Source organism: Eschrichtius robustus, chromosome 19 (genome assembly GCF_028021215.1).
Source record: "Eschrichtius robustus isolate mEscRob2 chromosome 19, mEscRob2.pri, whole genome shotgun sequence".
Classification (NCBI taxonomy): domain Eukaryota; kingdom Metazoa; phylum Chordata; class Mammalia; order Artiodactyla; family Eschrichtiidae; genus Eschrichtius; species Eschrichtius robustus.
This window is the reverse complement of record NC_090842.1, coordinates 19,153,395-19,179,983: the sequence shown is the minus strand read 5'-3', so window position 1 is coordinate 19,179,983 and position 26,589 is coordinate 19,153,395. Positions and strand designations below refer to the sequence as shown.

Genomic DNA, 26,589 nt, shown 5'->3' with positions numbered 1-26,589 from the left:
GTTGGGCTCTGTCCTCAGACCTCTTCTCCCACCAGTGTGGTTTCCCTGGGGAAGCCCCTTCTCTGGAGGGGTCAGGTTCATTTCTGGGCTATGGGGAAGGAAAGGCAGGGGTAGAGGTCAGTCGCTAAGATAGAATTTAGAGTGTGGGGACTTTGAAGGCCCAGGAAAAGTAGTGGGGAAAGGGTTAGTCACAGGGGAGCAGGTGGGGAGGGGCTAGTGTGTGTTCCTTGACTGAGGATGTCCGGCAAAATCCTGGTTGAATATGTTGGCCCTCAAATGGTTTCGCTTTAGCACACATCAGTGATGCCTGCCCTGGTCTCAGAGAGACCTGCCTAAGAGCTGGGACCAACTGGGAGGGCCCAGTCAGGTCTGAAAGCGCCACCCACTGTTCTCATCATGCCCACCTTAAACTCAGGCCACTTAGATGCCCAAACCCCTCTCTGGTCTGGTGACCACCATACTTATCCATCCATTCCAGCCACCCTGATTGAGGACTTCCTCTTAGCTCATCATATTTTGGGGACACATGGTTTTGATATGAGCACAAGAGGGAGGGACAAGGCTGGAGAGGGTGGCAGGTCTTCCGAAGGCCACAGCAAGCGGACTGGACTTGGTGCAAAGATGGGTGGGTAATCTCTTGCCCCTGCAGTCCTGCATACTCAGTCCTTCCAGGTGTCACTCCTGCTCAGAACTCCTCCATGGCTCTCAATTGCCCCCTGGATCAAGTCCAAACTCCTCAGCCTAGCGCTTGAGGACAAAGTGCTGACCCTGTCTTCTCAGCACCATGTGCTGACTTCAGCAACTAACTTTCTTCGATTGTAGTTGGCTGGTCATATCGCCTCCGCCCAGATTGGGAGCTGCTCAAGGGCACTCCTTGTGTCTCTTCTGGCCAGCCTGGGCATGGGGGTAGGGAGCAGGCACAGAGGAAAAATCAAACGAGAGCTTGTGTTGGGGGGATGTGTGCCATGGAGAGGAGGAACTTTTCTAAACTCTGACTTTCCTCCAAGGCTCCTATTTGCCCTAATGTGGAACAAGGGGGGCTGGACTGAGCTAAGCTGTACCATTCCATGGCTCAAGAGGCCACAGGAGAGCCTTCAGCGATGAGAATTCAGGGCCAGGCCTGTGGCAGCTGATGGAAGGGATGGTTTTCCTCAGTCTCGAGCCTGGCTGGCATTCACACAGGAGGGAGGGGGACCCACACAGTCCTTGTCCACCAGCCCGGCCAAGTCTGGGGTTCTGTCTGTTGCACTGGGTCCCTGGGCCTCCTGGTTTCACAGGGCTCTCAGAAGGCTGGAGGTGGGTCAGATGGCCTCCTGCCACCTAAGAGAGCTTTGGAGCTGACCTGAGGAGGAGCTTATGGGGGAGGTCCTGGACCTGGCTAAGGAAAAGGGGTGGAGAGAGTTTGTATATTGATGTCTGTGTATTGATTCGTCACAGCCTGCAGAGCTCCCAGCCATTGCTGCCTTTCTTACAAAGGCGGTAACACTCTTCCTGCAGTTGGTGCCCACCCCCTGCCTCAGCCCTCATCACTCCAGGTTAGGGTCCTCAGTTTCCTCCAGAGCAGAAACCTTCCCCAAGACATGAGCCCTTTTAAGTGTTCTCCAGGTGCATGGTAGCTGGGAACACAGATGCGTCGCTAAGCATTTGATGAATGGGTGAATTTTTCAAGCCACCTATAGCTTCTCTGGTCCCTTCCCAGTGGTGGGGCTGAAGGGCCCATGATCTCCCTCTTGCCTTCCCCCCTGGCCTGGCTGGCTGAGCCCCTGGTTCAGGTAAAGTCATGTGTGGAGGGCAGAGGGGTTATATGAAGGTCCATTTTCTCCATCCAGATGATAACCTGGGAGGTATTGTGGGGGGGTGGTAGGGGGCACACATCCTGAAACTGCATCATTTTATGACGAGGAGAGGTGAGCTGGCTAAGCTTCTGGGGCCTTTTACTATACTAAGGGTCATGTTACATGTAGTACTAATTGGCAGACCAACGATCTGCCTGGGGCCGAAAGCTGTAAAGTTAGTGTGGAGTTTGGGCTCTAAATTCCACACCTAGGCCCTCAAGGTTGGAGATCCTTTGAAGGCAGTACTGCTTATTGGAAGGCTGTTTCACCCACTTAATACCATTTGCTCCCTCTCCTTGACTACTGTTACCTCCTTCTGCCTCTAACCTTCCCCTCCCCCACTCCAATCCAGAGATTCATTCAGAATTCTGAACATGGAAGTCTTCTGCTGGAAACCCTTTTGTGGCTCCCTCCTGCACTCAGGATAAAGTCCAGATACCTTGCAGTGGCTTGCAGTACCCTGCCCCTTCATCTGGCTTTACCTTTGGCTCCTGTTCACTGCGTGAACTCTCTGGTCTCCAAGTCTTTGGAAATCTGTTCTCTGCCTGGAACCATCTTTCTCACTTCTTGCCCATCTCTCCAATTCTTACTTAGCCTTGTGGACGCCTGCAGCCTGGGAGATTATGAGCCTTCTCTGAGCTCTTGGCACAGCCCTAATCTCTTTGGACAGTGATTATAGATTTGCTTGCCTCCTCTCCCTGATGCCTGAAGGGAGATTAATTTATCTCTGCCTCCCCAGGTCCAGCACAGGCATGGGTACAGAGCACAGGGCAGGAAGTTTTCTGACCTCAGGGGTGAACCAATCCAAGATAAACGTCTCAACGGCTCTGTACGTTCCCTGTCCTCCTGACCCTAGGCCTAGTTGGGCTCTCCCTAGGGCTCCCTGGTAGCTCAGGTTGTCAGTCTACATATTGAGACATCTCTGGAGGGTGCTCCACCTTGCCCTCTTCTCCAGTGGCTTTTGTGGACAGCGTGGGATGTGCCTGGGCTCTTGCACCTGCACCCAAGTTTCTGAGACATAGCAACTTGGTTCCTCTGGCAATACACTTCTAGGGATGCTGTGCCCTTCGCAGCCTGGAGCTAGGGGAGTTGGTCACCGCCACCTCTTCCAGCTCTCTGTCCACCCTGTACCTTGGAGGAGCCCTAAGTAAACAAGCCAGGCTCAGCGTCCCTGGGCCCGGCCTCCACCTCAGGGCCCAGGAGGAGGCATCTTGGGTAGTCTCCAGGCAAGACAGGCCCACTGGGGAGGGGCAGAGAGTGAAACTGTTCTGACGCAGTGTCATTTCCTCCCCCCTAACAGCCACTCAGTTTGGGTAACACAATCCCTCCTGCTTTAACCGATGTGCATCGGGATGCAGAGGTCACAGAGCCCGTTGAATGGTGCGAGTTCACGACGGGGTTTTCCCGTTCAGTCGGCCTGATTTACAGCAGGGACAGACCCTGCCCCTGGGCTTTGCCAAGGCCTCGAATGCGCCGGCTGTCCTCGAAGGAGCAGCTGCCAGGCCGGCTGACGGCGAGCAGACAAAGGCTCAGCCAGCAAAGCGCAGACCCCGCCCCGCAAGGGTGCGTCTGCAGCGACTGGTAGCTCAGACTTGGGCCTCGTTGCGCAACCCAGGTTTCCTCCGGCTCCGCCCCACCTTAGCTGGAAGCCCGACCCAGTCCCAGCCTTCTCGAGACTCCGCCATTAAGGCTGGGGTAAAGGGATGAGGGAGTGAGTGATGTCCACGTAACCCTCCGGGGCGCTGTTACCTTCCCCAAACCCAGCCAGGCAGGAATAACACTGCAGCCGCGTGTCACCGCACCCTTAACCCCAAGGCTCTTGGCGCCCCTTCCCCAACGTGGGGTCTGCCTAATAAGGCAAGGGATCTCTGACTGGCAGGTGGTGGGCCCCTCAATATAATTAGAGGGCTATCGACCTCACACCCTGGTACCGGGTCCTGGCTTAGAAGGAGTTGATGCAAACTACGACTCCCAAGAGGTAGTAGGGCTATCCGGCTCTCCATAATCACGTGACTTCCTTCTCCTGGAGAGGTAGTCACGCGGTAGGCCGGTGAGGGGGCGGTGCCATCGGGCTCGTCCGCGGCGCCAGTGGCCTATGGGCGGCCGGGTCAGATGGGCGCGCGGTAGGGGGCGGGACCGGGCTCGCGGCACGGCGCGGGAGCGCGCCGGTGGCGGCCTCTGTAGGGGGGCGGGGAATATCGTCTAAGGCGACCGTGGCAGCTTGGGCATCGACGACTGGCAGTGGTGGCGGCTCCTGGTGCGGTTCGGCGCGCGGCCAGTTTTAGAGTTCGGAACGGAACGCTCGACGTCGCGGTCCCCGCCCGGAAAGTTTGCTGCGGAGCTGCAACCTCCTGGCCGGCGCGGCCCGGCATGAAGCGGCGCTGAGGAGCCGCCGCCGCCGCCGCCGCCGCCTGAGGAGGAGCCGCAGCACCCTGGGCCACGCCGATGACTACTGCAAACTGTGGCGCCCACGACGAGCTCGACTTTAAACTCGTCTTTGGCGAGGACGGGGCGCCGCCACCGCCGCCCCCGGTCTCGCGGCCTGCAGGTGGGTGCCGGGCGGGGCGGGAACGAGGAGCGTCAGCTCTTCTCGCTCGCAAGAGCTCGCCCCCTCCCTGCCTGGTCCCTTGGTTGTCCCGGGTCTGGTAACATCGTGTGTGTGTGTGTGGGGGGGGGGTGAGTGTCTGGTAACATCGTGTGTGTGTGTGTATGTGGTGATGTAACATTGTGTGTGTGTGTGGGGGGGTGAGTGGTAACATCGTGTGTGGTGTGTGTGTGTGGTGAGTGGCTGGTAACATCGCGCGCGCGTGTGTGTGTGTGTGTGGTGAGTGTCTGGTAACATCGTGTGTGTGTGTGGTGAGTGAAGAGCGGATTTAAACCGCTGAGGAGGCGTGTGGGTCGCAGCGACGTGGAAGTGGCCGCGGGCTAGGCTGGAAGCAAACTAGTGGGGAACTGGACTCCGGGACGCCTGTGGCCAGTGGACGCCCGGGGTTTGGAGGCCGAGGGTCGGGGCCGCTGCCCAGGTGGCGTCTGGTTGTCGCTGCTTTGCCAGCGTGGTGCGGAGGAAATGTCCCTGTGAAGTGTAAGCAGGTTTGGTTTTTCATCTATTCTAGGTTTTAAAAACAATCTGCATTTGAAAGATGCGCATTCTGGAAGTGCAGGAGCTCCCTAAAATTCGTGCGCATGTCTGTTTAAATCTACTTTGCTAGGAGAGTTACGCTGTAGTGTTAACTTCCACTTGTGCAAGTTAATGGCCCACATTTAATTCGAAGTGTAACTATAACGGGACTTTTCCGAAAACTGGGTTTCTTTTTTTTTGAACTAAGTGTTTCGGAAGATTTTAAAAAGTGGGGTGCCGTGTTTGTAATTTTCCTAGAAAGTTCTGGAAGTCAGTTTTTATTTTAAGAAAAAGCTCACCTCGGAAGATGTTTTAAAGGAGATCATGAGTTGGGTTTTAAAGGAGAGCGTGAAAGGCTGGGCACCATAATGCTTGGAGGTCAGACCAGTCAGGAAATAGAAACAGGATGGTTGGGGACTCTCCTGTGACCTGGTTTGGAATAGTGTGGTTCATTAAGTTCAGTTTCCTTATTACTTATGCAGGCGAACTTCAAAAGGGAGATGGATAAGACTAATCCCCTTTTATTTTTTCCGGTGTTAGGTGAATTACCTTATGTTCATATTGATGTTCAAGAGACTGTTCTGTAGGGTAGCACTGAAAAACATATCTGAACGTATGGCATAAGTATTCTCTGGGAAGTATTTGTACTGTATTATCAGTCCTATTAGTCTTTATATGTTAGATGTCTTTCTCAACATAGTAAATAATTTACAGTAGTTATTTGTTGGCTGCGTTTTTTTCAATTCCACTGACATCATTTGAGCACCTATTATGCTCAAGGTAGTGTTAGGTAGTGTTACGATGGATGCAGAAAGAACTGAGGCCCCTCAAGGAGCTTGGGAAATGGAATGGGGGGCACATAACCCAAATAACTGTGCTACTAGGCTGACTGAATGGTGGTGCAGCTTATAATAGAGGTAGAAACAGGGGGAAAGTGGCATTGGTGGAGAGGGTTGCATTGAATTGTACTTAAATTATGGGGATTTAACAAAATAAAATCGTGTTTGAATGAGTGTTTTCATTATAAAGAAGATAAAGTTGATGATGTCAGCAAACCTTTATTGGGCACAAACTTGATTAGAGTACATTAAATACCAAATATATGATCAATAAAGATGTTAACCAAACATATGAGTAATAAAGGATTATCATCAAATAGGAGTTGTATGTACATCCAAAACATTAAATAACATTTAAATGCTATGAAAACAGCTATTTAAGGAATGATTTTTGCCATAAAACCCCTAAAAAAACATTTTCATATTAAATGGGTCTAGAGGAGTTAAGGTTTGAAACTTTATTTACAGCTGATTTTCCCAAAGTTAAACTTGAGCAGTTTTATTTGTGACAAAAAGTCCACTTTAAAGTAGTCTATTTTTTTTTTAACATCTTTATTGGAGTATAATTGCTTTACAGTGGTGTGTTAGTTTCTGCGTTATAACAAAGTGAATCAGCTATACATATACATATATCCTCATATCTCCTCTAGTAGCTATTTTTTGTAAATTAAAAAAAATTAGGTTGAAATACACATGACATAAACCGTTTTTAATTGAATGATTCAGTGGCATTTAGTGCATTCCCAGTGTTGTGCAACCACCACATCTAATTTCAAAACATTTTCATCACCCCAAAAGGAAACCCCAAACCCACTAAGCAGTTGCTCCTCATTCTCCCTTTTCCCCTTCAGGTCCCTGGCAGCCGAATCTCTAATCTGGGATCTGTCTCTATGGATTTACCTATCCTGGATATTTCATATAAATGGCATCATACATATGTGACCTTTTGTGTCTGGCTTCTTTCACTTAGCATAGTGTTTTTGTGGTTCATCCATGCTGTAGAACATCGCAGTACGTCATTCTTTTTTAATGACTGAATCACGTTCTGTTGTATATATACTCCAATTTGTTTATTCATCCATAGATGGACAGGACATGAGCTGTTTCTACCTTTAGGCTATTGTAAATAGTGCTGCTATGAACACCTAGCAGCTAATTTTTTAATTCTATTGAAAAGGATGTGTTATTCAAAACTAAGGTTTCAAAGTTATTTGTCCACAAAATTAATTTCATTTTTTAAATAAATCCATTTCTTTTTTAAAAATTTTATTTATTTATTTTATTTTTGGCGGGCTTCTCATTGTGGTAGCTTCTGTTGTTGTGGAGCACTGGCTCTAGGCTCACGGGCTTCAGTAGTTGTGGCCACTCGGGCTCAGTAGTTGTGGCTCGTGGGCTCTAGAGTGCAGGCTCAGTAGTTGTGGCGCACTGGCTTAGTTGCTCCGCGGCATGTGGGATCTTCTGGGACCAGGGATCAAACCCGTGTCCCCTGCCTTGGCAGGCGGATTCTCAACCACTGCGCCACCAGGGAAGTCCCTGATTTCATTTTACTATGCATAATTATGAGTGTGTAGTTTGAAGGAACTAAGTGGATTAACTGACCTACATTTAAGATGATAATATGAAGTAAAGTGGGCCATGAGAGTAAAATTGCTTACTAGGATTCAGATCAGTATTGGGTCATATCAGTGAGTTTACTTGTTTCTGAATTCTCTTCCTCACTGAAGCAGAACATTCCATGAGGGCATTGATAATGTCTGTATCTTGTTCATAGATGCCTAGCACAGTGCGTTTAACATAGTAGGCAACCAGTATTTGTTCAGTTAATGAAAAAGTACCACTTAAGTTTTGAGTCAGTCCTTACGGGTTTTTGTTGTTGTTGTTGTTGTTGTTGTTGTTTGGTGGTAGGGGAAGTTTATGAGACTTGTTTCAGTTCTTTGACTTTTATTGGTCAATTCTGTAAGACAGCAGATCTTGGTAATTTTGAGCTGCAGGTTTTCCTTCTCTCTAAAGGCTTAAGAGTACTTGTATCACATCTAAATTTCCATACAGAAGATTTTTGAAAAATATTTGGAGGTGGGGGGGGATAGTGGATGGAGACTGAGAACAAGCCAAGGGGCTGAATTTAGTGAATATCCTAAGCAAGCTTGTTAAAGTACAAATTAGATGATTTGATGATTTGACACTTGATAAGTTCGATATGTTGTGACTTTTTTTTTTTTAACATCTTTATTGGAGTATAATTGCTTTACAATGGTGTGTTAGTTTCTGCTGTATAACAAAGTGAATCAGCTATACATAAACATATATCGCCAGTAACTGACTTTTTAAGTTTATTGCTTACCAAGGTGTTTTGAGATTTTTCCATTAAAGAAAATATAAGATCCTAGTCTTTAGCTTTTTGGTTTTTTTAAATAGGACAGTGTTCACTTTGATTTTTTTTCCAGTTAAAAATGAATCAAAATACTATGTTTACATTTGTTTTACTTAATACCTAGTTTCAAAATGAAGAGCTACCTCAATAGTAAATAGAGAATTTAAAATTGGTAAGTGTTTAATGTATTTCATTAATATTATTTGCCATTATATTTTGCCATTATAAAGGGCAGTTTCTGGTGCTCTATTTTAGTGTATTGATTGTATATCTCTAATTTAGTTTGATGTTGTAATAATCTTTATGTTTCAAATTCAAAGTTTCATTCTCAGGGTTTGTTCATTACTAAACATTGACTTTTTAGCCCTGAATGAGAGTCACTGGGAGGAGGGTGTGCTATAGGTGTGTTATGTCTTACCTCCTGCTGCTTTTGAAAGGGGAGAAATATCTTAGATACAATATGTATTTTTGTAAGAAAGTTACTTTATGATAAGTGTAGTTTTATCAGATACCAGTTTAGTATATACCTTTTTCACATAAAGTTGGAAAAAAATTTAAAATAAAAATTTAAAAAATGAAGTTGAGGAACTTTTTCTAGATCATTGTCCTAGTCTTTAATCTGTAGTGTTCTACTTTGTTTGGTGCTTGGACATCTGGTTCTGTTCTTTATAATTTACTGTCTTTTAGATAATTTCATTTTCTCATTTTTTGGTTTTTATTGATAATTTATACTCAGTGGTTTTGTTTTATCTTGTTTTAAATGAGATAATATATTTAAAGCTCTTAGCACAGTCCTTGGCCCAGTGGTACTCATTAAGTGATGGTGGTTAACATTTTTTTAAAAACACACAAAAACTGACGATAGGTTATTTTTTATTTCCTCCTATTTCCTAGACCTTTTTCCTATACTAAAATAAAACATTTAGAGAGAGTAGGGGCAGATGAGAGATCCTGTCTTTTAAACCTTTCTTAGATGAGTTGGAATATTTGTCTTAGATATTCTAATTTTTTCCTCTTAATTCTATTATTTTTTCAATGTTACCTTCTTTCTCATACCTTACTAAACATAAGTACTGAAGGTCAATTGCTTTTAATTACGTTTTTCTACTTTCTTGAATTAAGTATGGTGTGAAGGATAGTTAATTTGCTAACCATACTAAGTATAATTGGATATTTAAATCAGTATGAAAAAAGAGAAGTTGCTTGTATGGTTTCCTGTAGAAATTAATGGTGTGTTTGCATGGCGCATTAGATACTGTAAAGGAAGATTTGATTACTGCTGAACCTTACTTTCATACCATAGGTCAGCTTTTTCTTTAGACTCGAATGCAGTGAGAATATATATTAAGTGATTGAGTCAGTGATAAACATTTCACCATTTCACTTGGAAGAATAATATAATATTCTGCTTCCTTGACACTTTTCCTGATAGGGGTAGAGGATGCTCCTGAGGGTACTAGCAGAATTTTGTGATGGAGATTAGTGAATAAATGTGTTTTAGTGAGTATGGGGAAAAATTGAGGAAAAAATTTCAATGTCATATTGTTTTGTTAAAACTTTATCATTGTAAGAGCATTGCTATACCTGTGCTTTCTTAGATTTTCCCATTTGCCAATACAGAAGGGATATTTTGGCATATATTCTAAAATATTAGAGGTAATACTGTAGTTTTATTAGATGATACGAAAATTAAAGCTTGGCATTATGTACATTGCTAAGAAATTGTGGGGGTCTAGTAAGGCCTGAATCTTAAGTATTTAAGGGCATTTGAGATATTAACTTAAGGTAAACTGTAGAATCAACTTCTTAGTATGACTTGCCTTTCTGTGGCAACCAGTAAAGTTCGCCTAAAATTACTGTATTTTTATTGAAGTATATCCCAAATTCTGCTTTTGAGTCTTGCTCTGTATTTATTTTTTCAGTGAAGTATGATCATGAGGACATTTTTGGTAAGAAATTGTGGAGTTTGTTGTTCTTCAGAAAAAGTAATAAATAAAATACTAATATATAAAATGGAATATTTTAAGAGAAGGTAATTAGTTGTGTTACTGATTGTGAAGTTTAACGCCCTTTACTTTCCTTCTTAGTATTGAGTAGTTGGTGATTCAATATGGTGATGTTTTATTTTAAGTAAGAGGTGAGGTTGAGAAAGCCAGAATACATTGAAGTCAATTGCATTACTCCTGAGAGTTAGGAAACCTGAGTAGGTTGAGCCTCATTTGATAGTAAGCAGTAGTTTGACTGCTCACAGCAGTAACATAAATAAGGGAGGTGTTGTCTAAAGCTGTCCTGGTGGGTCAGGGGAGTAGACACAGCAGACTTGGCAGTAAGCCTAGCTTCTAAAACAAAATCCAAGTCATCAAATTTGCCCAGGCATGCCATATGAGGTTCAAGTAACAGTGGAATTTAAGAGGAGTGAGTTTGTTTGGGGAGGCTTAGGAGAGTCACAAGCAGTAGCAAGCTTTTTTAACAGCCATAATTTTAGCTCAAACATAGCATGAGTCTGCATATATTTCAGCATTTCTGGTAATGTTTATATAATTATATTGCATGACTCTCACCTGTTTGCCTGAATGTGGTAAACTTGAGAAGAGAGGAACAATTAGACCTGTAATATTTAAGCAGAATGTTGTATGAATTGTCTGTGAATTGATAGCTGACATTTAATCGTTGGGACAGTTCTAGTTAACATATTGGTATTCCTGTGTGTAAGGGAAATGCATCTTTATGAAAGCCTGAAAGTCTCAGGTACACTGGAGAAGTAGCTTGAAGGCTTCATTTTCCTACAAAATGTACAGTTCCCATATGTCTTATGTTTCACAAGCAGGTGAGATTTTTAATATTTTAAAATACGTTTTCAGTGTCTTAAAATTTTTATATTTCTTAATTTTGTATTAAATTTTCATCAGCTTTGCTGTTTAATTAGAAAATAGGTAGGATTATGTGAGCTTTGAAATTATAACTTTTTTCAATAATGTTGATTTATATCACATGTAAAAATATTTCTAGAAACATTTTTTTCCATCATTGGCCAGAACACTTTAATGGACAGTTTGTGAATTTTATTTATTTATTTATTTATTTATTTATGTAATTTTTTAAAAAAATTAATTTATTTATTTTTGGCTGCGTTGGGTCTTCGTTGCTGCGCGCAGGCTTTTCTCTAGTTGCAGAGCGCGGGGGCTACTCTTCGTTGCGGTGCGCGGGCTTCTCACTGTGGTGGCTTCTCTTGTTGCAGAGCGCGGGCTCTAGGCGCGCGGGCTTCAGTAGTTGTGGCTCGGAGGCTCTAGAGCACAGGCTCAGTAGTTGTGGTGCACGGGCTTAGTTGCTCCGTGGCATGTGGGATCTTCCCGGACCAGGGCTCCAACCCTTGTCCCCTGCATTGGCAGGTGGATTCTTAACCACTGCGCCACCAGGGAAGCCCCTATTGCTGTCTTTTTATTGGATTAGTTGGTTGATAAATTATGCCACTTCCTGAAAATGAGTTATATCTTCCCCTTTCTCTGCTCTATGGCCAAAATCAAGTCTTAGTCACCTCCTGTTTGGATTTGTGTAGTTTTTTCTTCATACTTTATAACCTCCCAAGTAAATTTTGAAAGTCACAGCTAAGATTATCTTTGATTCCTGCTCCCTTGTGTCTGTAACCTGCCTCTTCACTCGTTTTCCTCATTGTGCTTTACCTTTTTTTTTTTTTTTTTTGGGCTGTGTTGGGTCTTCATTGCTGCACGCAGGCTTTCTCTAGTTGCGGCGAGCGGGGGCTACTCTTTGTTGCAGTGCACAGGCTTCTCATTGCGGTGGCTTCTCTTGTTGCGGAGCACGGGCTCTAGGCGTGTGGGCTTCAGTAGTTGCAGCATGCAGGCTCAGTAGTTGTGGCTCTCGGGCTTAGTTGCTCCATGGCATGTGGGGTCTTCCCGGACCAGGGATTGAACCCTTGTCCCCTGTATTGGCAGGCGAATTCTTATCCACTGCACCACCAGGGAAGTCCCCTGTGCTTTACCTTTTTTATATCCCTTACTCTGTACATTAGTATCAAGTTCATCATCTTTAGTTTTATTTATCTCTTTTCAGTCCTAACATGAAATCTTTCCTTCTACCCATTTGTCTGAACTGCCTCTGCCATCCGCATATTATTTCATAGTCTTTTTCTTTTGTGAGGCAATTTAGAAACATTATTTTGAGGTAGTACTGAACTAGATCTGGGTTCTAAATTCATATCTATTACTAGTTGAGTGACACTGCTTAAAAAGCACAGAATAATTTCAGGCTAATTTAATTCTTTTATTTTATAAGAGAGGAAATTGAGGCTCAGGATGGTTTGCCCAGGGTCATTTAACTAGTTAGTTACAAAACAGAGACCCAGGATCTCTGGCTCCTAGTCTTTGTTCTTCTCTAGTAAATTGCTTAATTTCTGCTTGAAAATCCTAGAGTTGTTTTTGCACAGCCTATAATTTTGATCATTTTTGTAACTGTTCCTCTTTTTGTGTGTTGTTAGGTAAATATTTAATCCAATATTATTGACTACCTATTTATGTGCAAGTTATTTTTATATACATTATTTCTAAGTCTCATGATAACCTGAAGAGGAAGGTACTGTTTCCATTTTACCTGAGGAAGCAGAAATGAAGGTAGATTTGACCATCTAGAAAGTAGAAGGGTTGGGATTTGAACCCAGGTTTTCTGACTTGGGCTCTTTCTAGTATTCCTCTTGCCTCTCTCCTCCCAGGAAGAGTTTAAGTGCAGAAATAGTTTTTCGTTTGGTAAAACCAAGACTCATGGTGAAGCACATGGACTCAAACATGTCTGAGCCAGGGTTTACAAGTTACACATGTGTTCCTGTGACTAGATTTTCTGCTTTTGGCTCAGAATGGCCGCTTGAGGGATGCTTCTTACTCCCGCCTGCCCTAGACATTTTTAAATGGTAGCAGTGGGACTTGTCTGGTGGCGCAGTGGTTAAGAATCCGCCTGCCAGTGCAGGGGACACAGTTCTGTCCCTGGTCGGGAAGATCCCACATGCCACGGAGCAACTAAGCCCGTGCGCCACAACTACTGAGCCTGCGAGCCACAACTACTGAGCCCACGTGCTGCAACTACTAAAGCCTGTGCGCCTAGAGCCCGTGCTCTGCAACAAGAGTAGCCACTGCAGTGAGAAGCCTGCTCACCGCAATGAAGGGTAGCCCCCGCTCACCGCAACTAGAGAAAGCCCGCACGCAGCAACAAAGACCCAATGCAACCAAAGATAAACAAATTAATTAATTAATTAAAAGAAAAACTTACTGTGTCAGTATTATTATGTATGAATATGATTCAGTTTATTGGAGTGGATGTATTTTAAATACAGCAGTAATACAGGTACAGAGAAGGCCCTCTGAGAGCGTAAATGACAGAGTTTAACTTTGAGAGGTCACAGAAGAGGTTACAATTGAGCTGAATCCAGTAGGATGATTTGCTTTAGGTAGATAGGGTAGGAAATACATTTCAGGCCCATTGATGACCACTCCCCAAAACACAAGTTAGCATGGTCCTTTCATTTTGGAAGGTTGAAGATCAGGCTATAATATCCAGATGTGGCTGGAGAAGGAGAGCCTGTTATGCTGTATTGAGGAGTTTGGATTTTAGATTGAAGACAGGGAGCTGTCAAAGGATTCCAAGCTGGACAAGAATGTCAGATTTGTGGCTTAGATCTCTCTGCTACACTGTGCATAATGGATTGAGTAAGGCAGGAATGGAGGCAAGAGCAGTGTTGTTCTGAGAAATGATAATGGGCAGAGGAGTGGAGATGGCAAGTTGGGAATGACGCTGAGATAGATTTGGAAAGAAATCAAAAGGACTGGTATCAATTGACTAAGGAGAGGAAGGAGACTAGGATTATTTCTGTTTTTCTAATTTTGGTCAACTGTGAGAAACAGATTTGGAGGTGGGAAGGGGGAAAGATGATTCATTTTAATAAAATATACCGAGTACTATGAAAAGTCTGGGAGGCTTATATACTGTTTTACCAAAGAGTGGTAAAGTGTGGAAAAGAGACTAGACAAAGTAAAAAGGGGGTTTGGACTTCTGGTGGGGTGTAAGTTGTGGGTAGGTGACTAGGAAATGTATGATAAATAAGGGTTGTTTTGTAAGATTTGTTATGCAGATAGGAGTAGTTCTCTTCCTGGTACGGGAGAGGGGAACACCTTTATAAAGGGAAATTTATGCCCAGCTTTTGGGCAGAAAGGGAGAGGGCAGAGAGTTCTTCCTGTTTGCTGTTTTTCAATTGACTTCAGCTCAAATAATCCTTATGCCAAAGTTGCTTATTTTGGAGTAGTATATCCTGATCCCCTTCAGTAATAAACTATTTATTTGAAGTGTACAGTTTGGCAAGTTTTGACACATGTATATCTATGGAAATTTAATCACATTAAAGGTAGTAAACATATCCATCACCCCAAAAGTTTCCATGTGTCCTTTGTCATCATTCCTACCCACACACTTTTAACCTTTTCCCAGACAACCGCTGAAATCACTATAGAAAACATATAAATGGAATCATGAAGTATATAGTTTTTTTGGTCTGATTTCTTTCATTTGACATTGTTATTTTGAGATTCATCCATGTTAATGAGCCTATCAATAGGTCATTCATTTTTTTAAAAATATTTATTTATTTATTTGTTTGCGTTGGGTCTTACTTGGGGCACACGAGATCTTCGTTGTGGCATGCGGGATCTTTAGTTGTGGCATGCAGGATCTTTTCTTTTTTGGTTGCGGCATGCAGACTCTTTAGTTGAGGCATGTGAGATCTAGTTCCCTGACCAGGGATCGAACCCCGGGCCTCCTGCATTGGGAGCGTGGAGTCTTAGCCACTGGATCACCAGGGAGGTCCCAGGTCATTCATTCCTATTGGAGAGTAGTTTCCATTGTATGCATATCCCACAATTTGTTTATCCATTCACCTCTTGATGGACTTTTGGATTGTTTTGGCTTACAAATAAAGCTGCTTGAACATCATGTATAAGTCTTTGTGTGGGCGCATATTTCCTTTATCCTTGGACCTATGATTGGATCATGTGGTAGGTATGTTTAACTTTTTGAGAGACTGATAAACTGTTTTCCAAAGTGGATATATTGTTTCACATTCCTTACTAGCAGTGAAAATGTACATTTCCACATTTTCACCTGTGTTTGGTTTGGTCAGTCTTTTTAATTTTAGTCATTCTAATAGGTGTGTAGTAGTATCTCCTTGTGGTTTTATTTTATACTTCCCTAATGACTAATGCTGTTGAACATCTTTTTATGTGCTTTTTTGCCATCTGTATGTCTTTTTTGGTGAAGTGTCTGTTTAAGTCTTTTGCCTATTGAAAAAAGCTTTTCATATTGAAATAATTGTAGATTTACAGAATGTTGCAAAAAATACAGAGAGGGAGTTTCTGGGTATCCTTTACTCAGTTTCTCCCAATGATAAACTCTTGCATAACTATAGTATAATATCAAGACCAGGAAAATGACATTGCTACAATCCACCAAACTTATTCACTTGTCACCATTTTTACATGCACTCTCTGTGTGTATGTGTAGTTCTGGACAATTTAAAAAAATTTTTTAAATTAATTTTTATTGGAGTATAATTGATTCACAGTGTTGTGTTAGTTTCTGCTGTACAGCAAAGTGAATCAGTTATACATATACATATATCCACTCTTTTTAGATTCTTTTCCCATATAAGTTCTGTGCAATTTTATCACATGTGTAGGTTCGTGTATCCACTGCCACAATCAAGATGCAGAACTATTCATTACCACAAAGTTCCATCTCATTAATCCCTTTATAGCCACCCTACTTCCCTCCCACCTCCCCACCCCAGTCTCTAATTCCTGGTAACCACTAATCTGTTCTCTATCTCTATAATTTTATTTTAAGAAAATGTTAAATAAATTGAGTCATATATTGTACTATTTAACCTTTTGAGATTGGCTTTTCCACTCAGTATAATTCCTTGGTGATCCTTCCAAGTTGTTACATATATTAAATTTGCTCCTTTTAATTACTGAGTAGTATTCCGTGATACGGATGTATTACAATTTGTTTAACCTTTTACCCGTTGAAGGACATTTGGTTATTTCCAGTTATTGGCTGTTATGAATAAAGTTACTGTGAACATTTGTGTGTAGATTTTTGTGTGGATATAAGTTTTCATTTCTCTTGTATAAATGACTAAAAGTGCAGTTGCCCCCCAACCTGCAATATGTGAGTTAAGTTTTATAAGAAATTGCCAAACTTTCACATTCCCACCTGTAGTGCACAGGTTACCGAGTTTCTCTGCATCTTAGGCAGCATTTGGTATTATCAGCATTTCTTATTTTAGCCATTCTGATGTGTGTGTTTAGCGATATCTCATTATGGTTTTAATTGATATTCCCCTAATGACTAACACTATTAAGCATCTTTTTTTAATCATCTGTATATCATTTTTGGTCAAGCATCTATTGAAGTCTTTGCATCTTTAAAAATTTTTTTTATTGTTGAGTTTTGAGCAATGTTTACTGTTTTTAGACACAAGTCCTTTATCGGATATATGCTTTGCAAAGAGTTTCTCTTAATCTATGGCTTGTCTTTTCATTAACAGTGTCTTTTGCAGAGGTTTTTAGTTTTGATGAAGTTTGATTTATCAATTTGTTCTTTTATGGATTGTGCTTTTGATGTTACAGCTGAGAAATCTTTGCCTAACCTGTATAACAAAAAAGAAGCAGACTCATAGAGAACAAACTAGTGGTTACCAGTGGGGAGAGGGAAAGGAAGAGGGGCAATAAAGAGGTAGAGGATTAAGAGGTACAAACTACTAAATGGAAAAACAGCTACAAGTATATATTGTACAACACGGGGAGTATAGCTAACATTTTATAATAACTATAAATGAAGTATATAACCTTTCAAAAAATAAAATAAATTGAAAAAAAAAAAGAAAAAGAAATCTGCTTAACCTGAGCTCACAAAGATTTTCTCCAAGGTTTTCTTTTGGAGGTTTTATAGTTTTGGGTATTGTATTTAGGTCTGTGTTCTATTTTGAGTTAATTTTTTGTGTGTATGGTGTGAGGTATGGACCCAAGTTCACTGTTTTTACATATGGATATCCAATTCTTCCAGCCCCATTTGTTGAAAGAGCTATCTTTTTCCACTGCATTACCTGTGCACCTTTTTCAAAAATCAGTTGACCATATATGTGGGAGTTTTTTTTTCGACTGTGTTCTATGTTGAGTTGTGTGTCTGTTCTTTACAGATACTGCACTGTCATTTCTGTACCTTTATAGTAACTCTTGAAATCAGATAGTGTCATTTTTCCAACTTTGTTCTTTCCAGATTGTTTTGGCTATTCTAAACCTTTTACCTTTCCATATAAATTTTAGAATATGCCAAACTGTTTTCCAGACTAGCTGCACCATTTTATATTCCTATCAGCAGTGTACAAGAGTTCCAGTTTCTCCACATCCTTGCTAATACTTGTTATTTTTCTATTGTGGTCTCTCACTGTGGTTTTGATTTGCATTTCTCTAACGACTAACAATGTTGAACATCTTTTCATGTGCTTACTGGCTATTTTTACATCTTCTTTGCTGAAATGTGTATGCAAGTCCTAAAAATATTTCCATTTTTAAATTGGGTTGTTTGTCTTTTTGTTGTTGAGTTTTAAGAGTTCTTTATATATTCTGGTATTCTGGATACTGTTTGAGTGTCATATGCTTGTAACAGTACATTCTTTTCACATGGTGTGCATTCCATCCTAGAATCCCCCAAACCCCTCATTGATTTTTTATTTATTTTTAAAGATTTTTTTTGATGTGGACCATTTTTAAAGTCTTTTTTGAATTTTGTTACAATATTGCTTCTCTTTTATGTTTTGGTTTTTTGGCCGCAAGGCATGTGAGATCTTAGCTCCCCGACCAGGGATCGAACCCTCACCCCCTGCATTGGAAGGCGAAGTCTTAACCACTGGACCGCCAGGGAAGTCCCCCTGGTTGATTTTTTTAAAGTTGCATAGTTTAAAGTTTCATTCTTTGTGATGTATAGTTCTTTGGGCTTTGGCAAATGCACAGAGTTATTTATTCCTTACCCTAATACCATATAGAACAGTTTCATTATTTTAAAAATTCACCCACTCCCTCTTACCTATATGTCTGGTTTCTTTCACTTTGCAAAATGCATTTAAGCTTCATCTGTGTCATTGTATGAATAAATATCTAGTTCCTTTTTATCACTATAAAGTATTCCACTGTATGGATATATCACAGTTTATCCATTTACCTGTTGAAAGATATTTTGGTTCCTCTTGATATTTGGCAATTATGAATAAATCTTCTGTGAAGAGTCACATACAGGTTTTTGTGTGAATGTAAGTTTTTAATTCACTTGGTCTTCTCATAGAATCGTTTTGGTTTCATTAATTTTTCTCTAGTCTCTGTTTTCTGCTTTCATTTTCATTATCGCCTTTCAAACAGAGAATTTTAAGAAAGAGGAGTGGTTAATCTCTGCTTTTTCAAGGCGATTGATACCGGTGCAGTATATCTGAAGCCAGATAACACTGGAAAGTGAAGAAGTGGAGACAGTGACAGTACACTACTGTTTCTAAAAATTTAGTTTTTAGAGCAAGTTCTCTCAACTTTGGCATTATTGACATTATTTATTTATTTATTTATTTGGTTGTGGCAGGTGGGCTCCTCAGTTGTGGCACGTGGGCTCCCCAGTTTCGGCGTGCAAACTCCTAGCTGCGGCATGCGTGTGGGATCTAGTTCCCTGACCAGGGATTGAACCCTGGCCCCCTGTATTGGGAGCACAGAGTCCTAACCACTGCGCCACCAGGGAAGTCCTATTATAGACATTTTGGACTAGATAATTCTTTGTTTTAAAGGGAGCTGAGGGAATCCCTGGCTGTCCAGTGGTTGGGACTTGCCCTTCCACTGCAGGGGGCACGGGTTCGATCCCTGGTTGGGGAACTAAGATCCCGCAAGCCGTGCAGTGTGACCAAAAAAAAGGCCACATCATGGGCCCACATCATGATGCAGCATCAGCATCCCTGGCCCCTACTCGCCATATGTCAGTTGTATCCCTCTGGCTGTGACAATCGAAAATGCTTCTAGACATTGTCAAATGTTCCCTGTGGGGCAAAATTGTCCCCTATTGAGAAACCAGTGTTTTAGAGGAAGGAGGAGGGAGAAGACCCTAAAGAAGAATTCAAATCTCAGGGAAGCTTTTTAAAGGAAGTGAGAGATTGAAGGAAGTAGCCAGTGAGAGAAGGAGAGAAGGGGAAGGTTGAAGTTATGAAAGAGAAGATAGCTGATGGAATTCGGGGCTGGAATTAGATCATAGGTGGAGAGAATAGCTTTATATCTGAGATGAGTCACTTTTTTTACGAGAAAGGAAGAAATGAAAAGGATAAATGTAGAATTTGTATAGATGTATTTTTGAGGGTGGCATAGGAGATATTGGCTCTTTGTCAAGTAGGGTCAGGATCCCTTGCTAAATGGGGTGTCACTATGGAGACGATGACTGAAGAGATTAGAGGTTTGGGATATGGAAAATAAGAGAGGGAGCTGAGCAGAAAAAAGCAAAAACATTACTGAGTGGCCTTCAGGGCTCAGCTCAGTAGGCAATTTGAAGATTTGTGTTTCTACCAGTCTGGATGGTTGTTATCCTCTTCTCCCTACCCCCACAGCAATAGTTGACTGTTCAGGTGTAATAACAGAAGACAGATGATTGGATTGATTCTGGGCTGAAATTTGCTGTATGGAAGGAAGGTCAAAGAGTGGATGGAAATGAGCTACCAGGAAGAAGGCAGTTGAAGTGGTGGAATTTGAGATACAGACTAGATAAGGAAGGAAGTAAAGCCAGGAGATGAAAGATAGTTTGAAAGAAAAGGGAGGGGTTCAGAGACTGCATCTAGATGAGGTAACACAGTGGGTATAATGGAATAAGAGAAGAGAGTGATGAATAGTTAGGGCTAGTGTTCAGAGATGGGAATTTGAGTTTAAGATTACAGATGTTAAATGAGCTCTGGCAATGTCAAAGTCCAAGTTAGGTTCCTGGGAGTTGGGTACTAAAGTAAGGTGAGGGGTGAAGGGCAAGGATGTTGAAGACACCTAGGATCAAGTAGACATGGAGTGTCGAGGAAGCCTGTGTCAGATGCCAGTGACCTAAAGGCCATTAGATACTGGTAATAACAGGTGGAAGGTGATTTAGCTGGATGGTGTGGGCCTTCCAAAAACTGGTAAGAAATGTTTCAAAAGCTGGGAGAGGCGTGTAGGAATAGTTGAAAGAGTGTTGACTCTATCTTTTGAGCCCAAAATATGAATTTGAGAGTTGATGGGTGGGCAGCCATACATTACAATGACTACTAGAGAAGCAGTGTCCTTAAGGGAACCAACTTTAAATTTGAGAGATAGGGATGGGAGGGAGTATTCTGTTAAGAGATCGAGAGCAGAGAGGAGTCGGGGGGGGGGGGGTGGTGGAAGGTGTCATCCTTGTTTGTAGCCTGAAGCCCAGGGGAAAAGTGAAGAGTAATAAGGGATTAAGAGAAGAAACAAGATGTAAAAGAGAATACTGGGTTTGGGAGAAATGGAGGGATTATATTACATGACATTTCTTTCTAGACACCGTGGTTCTTGTACACTCATTGAAGGCATAAGGATTAGTATTCATATCACTGTGGTAAAGGACTTACTGGTGTGGTTCATTAGAGGACTACTTTTAAAATTCTTATATTATGCTTTTATTATTATTTGATAATACACTGTCAGTCTTTTTGTTTGTTTGTTTGTTCTTTGACTGTGTCACGTGGCTTGTGGGATCTTAGTTCCCTGACCAGGGATCGAACCTGGACCCTTGGCAGTGAAAGCATGGAGTCCTAACCACTGGACCATCAGAGAATTCCCTGCTGTTAGTTTTTTAAGTAGTGGAACTCCATCATTGACTTAAAAATTATAGTCAATAGTAATATGCAGATTATTGAGACCCAGATTTGTTTCTGTTCTGTTAAATGTTATATATAATAAGTCTAACATTTATTTGATGTCTATTCCAGATATGATAATAGGTGTTGATATAGATTATCTAGAATCCTCACAGCAACCTTTCAGTGTAGATATTGTCCTCAATTTACAGATGAGGTAATTGAAACTCAGATTAATTAACTTAATGAAGGTAAGGCAGCTAGTAAGTGGTATATTTGACTCCAAAGACAGGGTTCTCCATTGTATTTTTCTCCTTTGCTTATTGAGTTAGTCCATGCTACCTCCTAAATATGATACACAACCCAGTTTTCGTCTAATGTGGTCTTACTGTGTTCTGTATTTGTGTTGGAATCATCATAAGAACACTTCGTTGTTTTCTCTCTTAAGGGATTTTTCCTCAGCTTCTCATGGTCATTTGAATTTTGTCTTCTGTGGTACCTGCCATTACGTATAATTAATACAGATAGTATAATATTGGGAAACATAAACATATATTTGATATCTTTATATTGTTTATTCATAAGTAACTTGAAAAGGATAAGTTCTAAATGCTGATATCCATGTCTCTGTTTTCAAAACAATTTACCTACCTAATTGCTACCATGATTTCTTGCCCTATTCATGAGAATATCACATGGGATGGGCTCAAAGCCTTATTATTATAATCTAGGTAGATTTAATTTTCTCTTAATTGTTTTCTCCTTGTAGGACACTGTAATGGCTATCTTAGGAGAAAATTGTTCTGGCTTTTTTAAAATTTTAATATATTTATTTATTTTTGGCTGCGTTGGGTCTTCATTGCTGCGTGTCGGCTTTCTCTAGTTTCAGCGAGCAGGGGCTACTCTTCGTTGCGGCTCACAGGCTTCTCATTGCAGTGGCTTCTCTTGTTGCGGAGCTTGGGCTCTAGGCGCACGGGCTTCAGTAGTTGTGGCTCATGGGCTCTAGAGCGCAGCCTCAGTAGTTGTGGCACATGGGCTTAGTTGTTCCACGGCATGTGGGATCTTCCCGGACCAGGGCTCGAACCCGTGTCCCCTGCATTGGCAGGCGGATTCTTAACCACTGCGCCACCAGGGAAGTCCCTTGGCTTTTTTTTTTTTTTTTTTTTTCAGACAAAATCAGACTAGTACGTATTCTATAGATGACTAAATTTAAATAAATAAGATGATCTTATTTTTTTCCAACATGTGGATGTTAAGCTATGATTGCAGCCCCATTTCTATGCTATTGACTTTTCCCCTGTAATCAAGCATAGTAATGCTAAGTAAATGATTCTTCTGTTTTTTCTTTCCCTTGTGAGAATTCCTTTGGTCAGCTGTTCCTTATTATTATTTTTCAGTAATGATAGAACCTAAAGACAGTGGAGGCCCTTGCTTTTAAAAACTCTTCTCAGGAAGTATTTTCTTTCTGCTTTGGTGGGATATAGTGGAATTGAGTACCTGTTTGAAATTCCACATTCATTCTAGCATTCAGTGTACTAGCTTCTTAATATGTTCTTGAATGAAGTGGATTTCCTCTGCTTAATGAATTTGGGGTATAAATTAGTTCACTTTCTCTTGCTGCTGCTTTTTAAAAAAAAAAATTTATTTACTTATTTGGCTGTGCTGGATCTTATTTGCGGCATGCAGGATCTTCGTTGCGGCATGTGGGATCTTTTTTAGTTGCAGCATGCGTCTCTTAGTTGCAGCATGTGGGATCTAGTTTCCTGGCCAGAGATCGAACTCGGGCCCCCTGCATTGGAAGTGTGGAGTCTTAACCGCTGGACCACCAGGGAAGTCCCTCTCTTGCTTCTTTATTGCATTATTTTTTCTACTCTAGCTGTGCTAATATAATTTCATTTTACACAGAATTTTGCTTTTTTACTACTCATTTTTTGGTAATGTTTTCATTTTTCTTTCCGAGTTACTGAATCATTGTGAATTTAGCCAGTAGCTGTTAACTCTCATTTTTCTTACAAAGTACTATTTTTTTTTTTTTTTTTTAGTTATTACAAGTATTGTCAAAGTTATACATGCCTTAGTTTAAAGAATCAAATTGTTCAGTAAAGCTTATTCTGGAAAAAGTAGTTCCTTGACCCTGCCTCTACCTCACCTTCCTTCTTCCCCTTCTTCCCCTGTCTTGCATACGTGTTACATGTCTTCCTTTTGCTTGGTTACTTCACACTCATTTTGGTGGAATATTTATTTCAGTAGCTTATGGAAAGTAATGGGAGGTAAATATTTGAGACCGTACATATTTTTAAATGTCTTTATTCTCGCCTCACACTTAATTATGGCTGGTTTTAGAAATCTAGATTAGATATAATTTTTTCTCAAATTTTTGAAGGTATTGCTCTCCATTTTCTTCAGTTTCCAGAGTTGTTTTTGAGCAGTCTGATGACATTCTAATTCTCGATTCTTCATGTGTAACCTGTTTCTCTCTTCCCAGTCTTTTAGGTTTTTCTCTTTGTCTTTTGTATTCTGAAATGTCATGATGATGTGTATGGATCTGTTTTCACCCATTGTGCTGGACTTTCAGTGATCCTTTATTCCTCTTCATTTTCTTCTCTCTTCTTTTGGAACCTAAAGTTTCAACTGTGGGACTTCCTGGACAAATTCTCATATTCTCTCCCATTTCCTTTGTCTCTTTGCTGAACTCTTTGGAAGAGTTTCTTCAACTTGATCTTTCTTTTCTTTTAAATTTATTTATTTTTTAAATTTTTGTCTACGTTGGGTCTTCATTGCTGCATGCGAGCTTTCTCTAGTCACGGCGAGCGGAGGCTACTCTTCATTGCAGTGCGTGGGCTTCTCATTGTGGTGGCTTCTCTTGATTACAGGCTCTAGGCACGTGGGCTTCAGTAGTTGTGGCACACTGTTATTTTTAATTTCTACGGGCTCTTTCTTATCTTTTTAAGTCAGCACATGTTTTTGTTTCTGCGTTGCAATATCTTCTTTTTTTCTCTGAGGTTATTGAGGATAGGGTTTGGTTTTATTGTTGAGGTTTCCATCTAATTGCATAGTCTTTTTCCTCCACCTTTCTTTTCTTCTCTTTTTGCCTCTGTCTTTAATGTTGAAGCTTTTCTCGGGTCTTTAATGATCTTTGGCTATCTGTTTATTTTTTAAAACGGGGCACAAAAAATGGCAGTTCTGTGATCACAAGTGGCACTTGCTAACTGCAGGCCTCATCGTAGGAGTTGTACTAGGTTAACTGTGATGTCAGTCTATTGTCTGCAGAGTATAAGTCCATTATTAAACTGTGACAAGGGAGGGAAAAGTGCTGGGGGTTTCAGTATACAAGTTTTAGAGAGACATTTAGTTCATCAGTCTGATTTCAGTATGGTTACCCTGGCTCTCAGGTAACCTGTTTTACCTATTCAGAAAATCTCTAGCCTTCTGCCTAGAGGGACAGTTATCCAGCAGTGCGGAGTTAGGAGGTGTGGGAAATTGGGGAGGTGGTTAGTGACTCACTAAATAAACAAACTTTGTGCCAGTCTTGTTTTCAGCTTTGCCTTCACCTCTACTTCCAAAAGTACCTGGTAGTGCATTTCCTGAGTGTTTGGAGTTCTTTGGAAATAAGTTTTCTTTTCACTGTTGGCTTAAGTTTTAGCTTTTTCAGGTGCTAAATCAGTTACCATGTGTCCTGCATTCCAGCTTCTAAAAGTTCTGTTGCCATGGTTTCATCTGCTGTTCTTTTTGTTCTTGTGAGTTTACACTCTTAAAAAAAAAATTCTTTTACTATCCTTTAGTGGAGTTTCAGTAGGGAATGGGTAAATGTGTGTTTTCAGTTCTCTTTGTGGAAGTTCTTTCAGTTTGTTTTTGTTTTTTATTGAGGTGAAATTTACATAACACAATTAACCATTTTAAAGAATACAGTTAAAGTGGTGTTTAGTGTATTTACAGTATTGTGCAACTGTCAGCTCTCTCTAGTTTCAAAACTTTTTCATCACCTCTTTAAAATACCTGATATGAGTGATACCCATTAAGTAATCACTCCCCATTTCCTCCTCCCCCTCCATCCTCAGTAACCTCTAATCTGCTTTTGCCTATTCTAGAAATATCATATAAAAGACATCATACAATATGTGACCTTTTTTGTCTGGCTTCTTTTCCTTAGCATAATGTTTTCCAGGTTCATCCAGGTTGCAGCATCTGTTAATACTTTGCTTCTTTTTATGGCTGAATAGTATTCCATTGTATGTATGTACCATAATTTGCTGCCCTATTCATTCATTGATGGTCATTTTTATTGTTTCTACCTTATGGCTATTATGAGTAATGTTGCTGTAAATATTTGCGTCAAAGCTTCTTTGAAGACATATATTTGCATTCTCTTGGGTATATACCTAGAGGTAGAATTGCTGGGTCCTGTGGTAGTTTTATGTTTAACTTTTTAAGGCAATGTCAAACTGTTTTCCTTAACATCTGCACCATTTTACTTGGCCACAACCATTATAAGGTTTCCTGTTTTTCCACATCCTCACCAACACAACACTTGTTATTTTCTAGGGGTTTTTTGTTTGTTTTTTCTTTCCTTTTCTTTTTGTTTATTTTTGTTTTAAAATTGAAGCCATTCTAGTGGGTCTGAAGTGGTATCATTGTGGTTTTGATTTGCATTTTCTTAATGACCAATGATGTTGAACGTATTTTCATGTGCTTGTTGGCAATTTATATATCTTCTTTGGAGAAATGTCTATTCAAGTCCTTTGCCCATTTAAAAAAAATTAATTTATTTGTTTTTATTTTTGACTGTGTTGGGTCTTTGTTGCTGTGCGTGGGCTTTCTCTAGTTGTGGCGAGTAGGGGCTACTGTTCATTCTGGTGCGTGGGCTTCTCATTGCAGTGCCTTCTCTTGTTGTGGAGCATGGGCTATAGGCATGCGGGCTTCAGTAGTTGTGGCATGCAGGCTCAGTAGTTGTGGCTCTCAGGCTCTATAGAGCAGGCTCAGTAGTTGTGGCACACGGGCTTAGTTGCTCCGTGGTATGTGGGATCTTCCTGGACCAGGGATCGAACCTGTTGGCAGGCGGATTCTTACCCACTGCGCCAACAGGGAAGTCCATATTGATAGTATCTTTTTTTTTTTAATATTTAAATTTTATTTAATTTATTTTTTTATACAGCAGGTTCTTATTAGTCATCAATTCTATACACATCAGTGTATACATGTCAATCCCAATCGCCCAATTCATCACACCAACATCTGCACCCCGCCGCGGCTTTCCCCCCTTGGTGTACATATGCTTGTTCTCTACATCTCTGTCTCAACTTCTGCCCTGCAAACCGGTTCATCTGTACCATTTTTCTAGGTTCCACATACATGCGTTAATATACGATATTTGTTTTTCTCATTGTGACTTACTTCACTCTGTATGACAGTCTCTAGATCCATCCACGTCTCAACAAATGACCCAATTTCATTCCTTTTTATGGCTGAGTAATATACCATCGTATATATGTACCACAACTTATTTATCCATT

At 41.2% G+C, this 26,589-nt stretch overlaps 1 protein-coding gene across 3 annotated transcripts in view; it reads left to right on the top strand.

The window, feature by feature from the left end:
- Nucleotides 1-3,995: 3,995 nt before the first annotated feature.
- Nucleotides 3,996-26,589, top strand: part of NFATC3 (nuclear factor of activated T cells 3) — a 127,607-nt gene continuing 105,013 nt past the window's right edge. For all 3 annotated transcript variants that reach the window (XM_068529249.1, XM_068529247.1, XM_068529248.1), the window contains exon 1: nt 3,996-4,383. In XM_068529249.1, the coding sequence (XP_068385350.1) occupies nt 4,281-4,383 (103 nt within the window). In that variant the 5' untranslated portion in view covers nt 3,996-4,280. The remainder of the gene's footprint in view (nt 4,384-26,589) is intronic.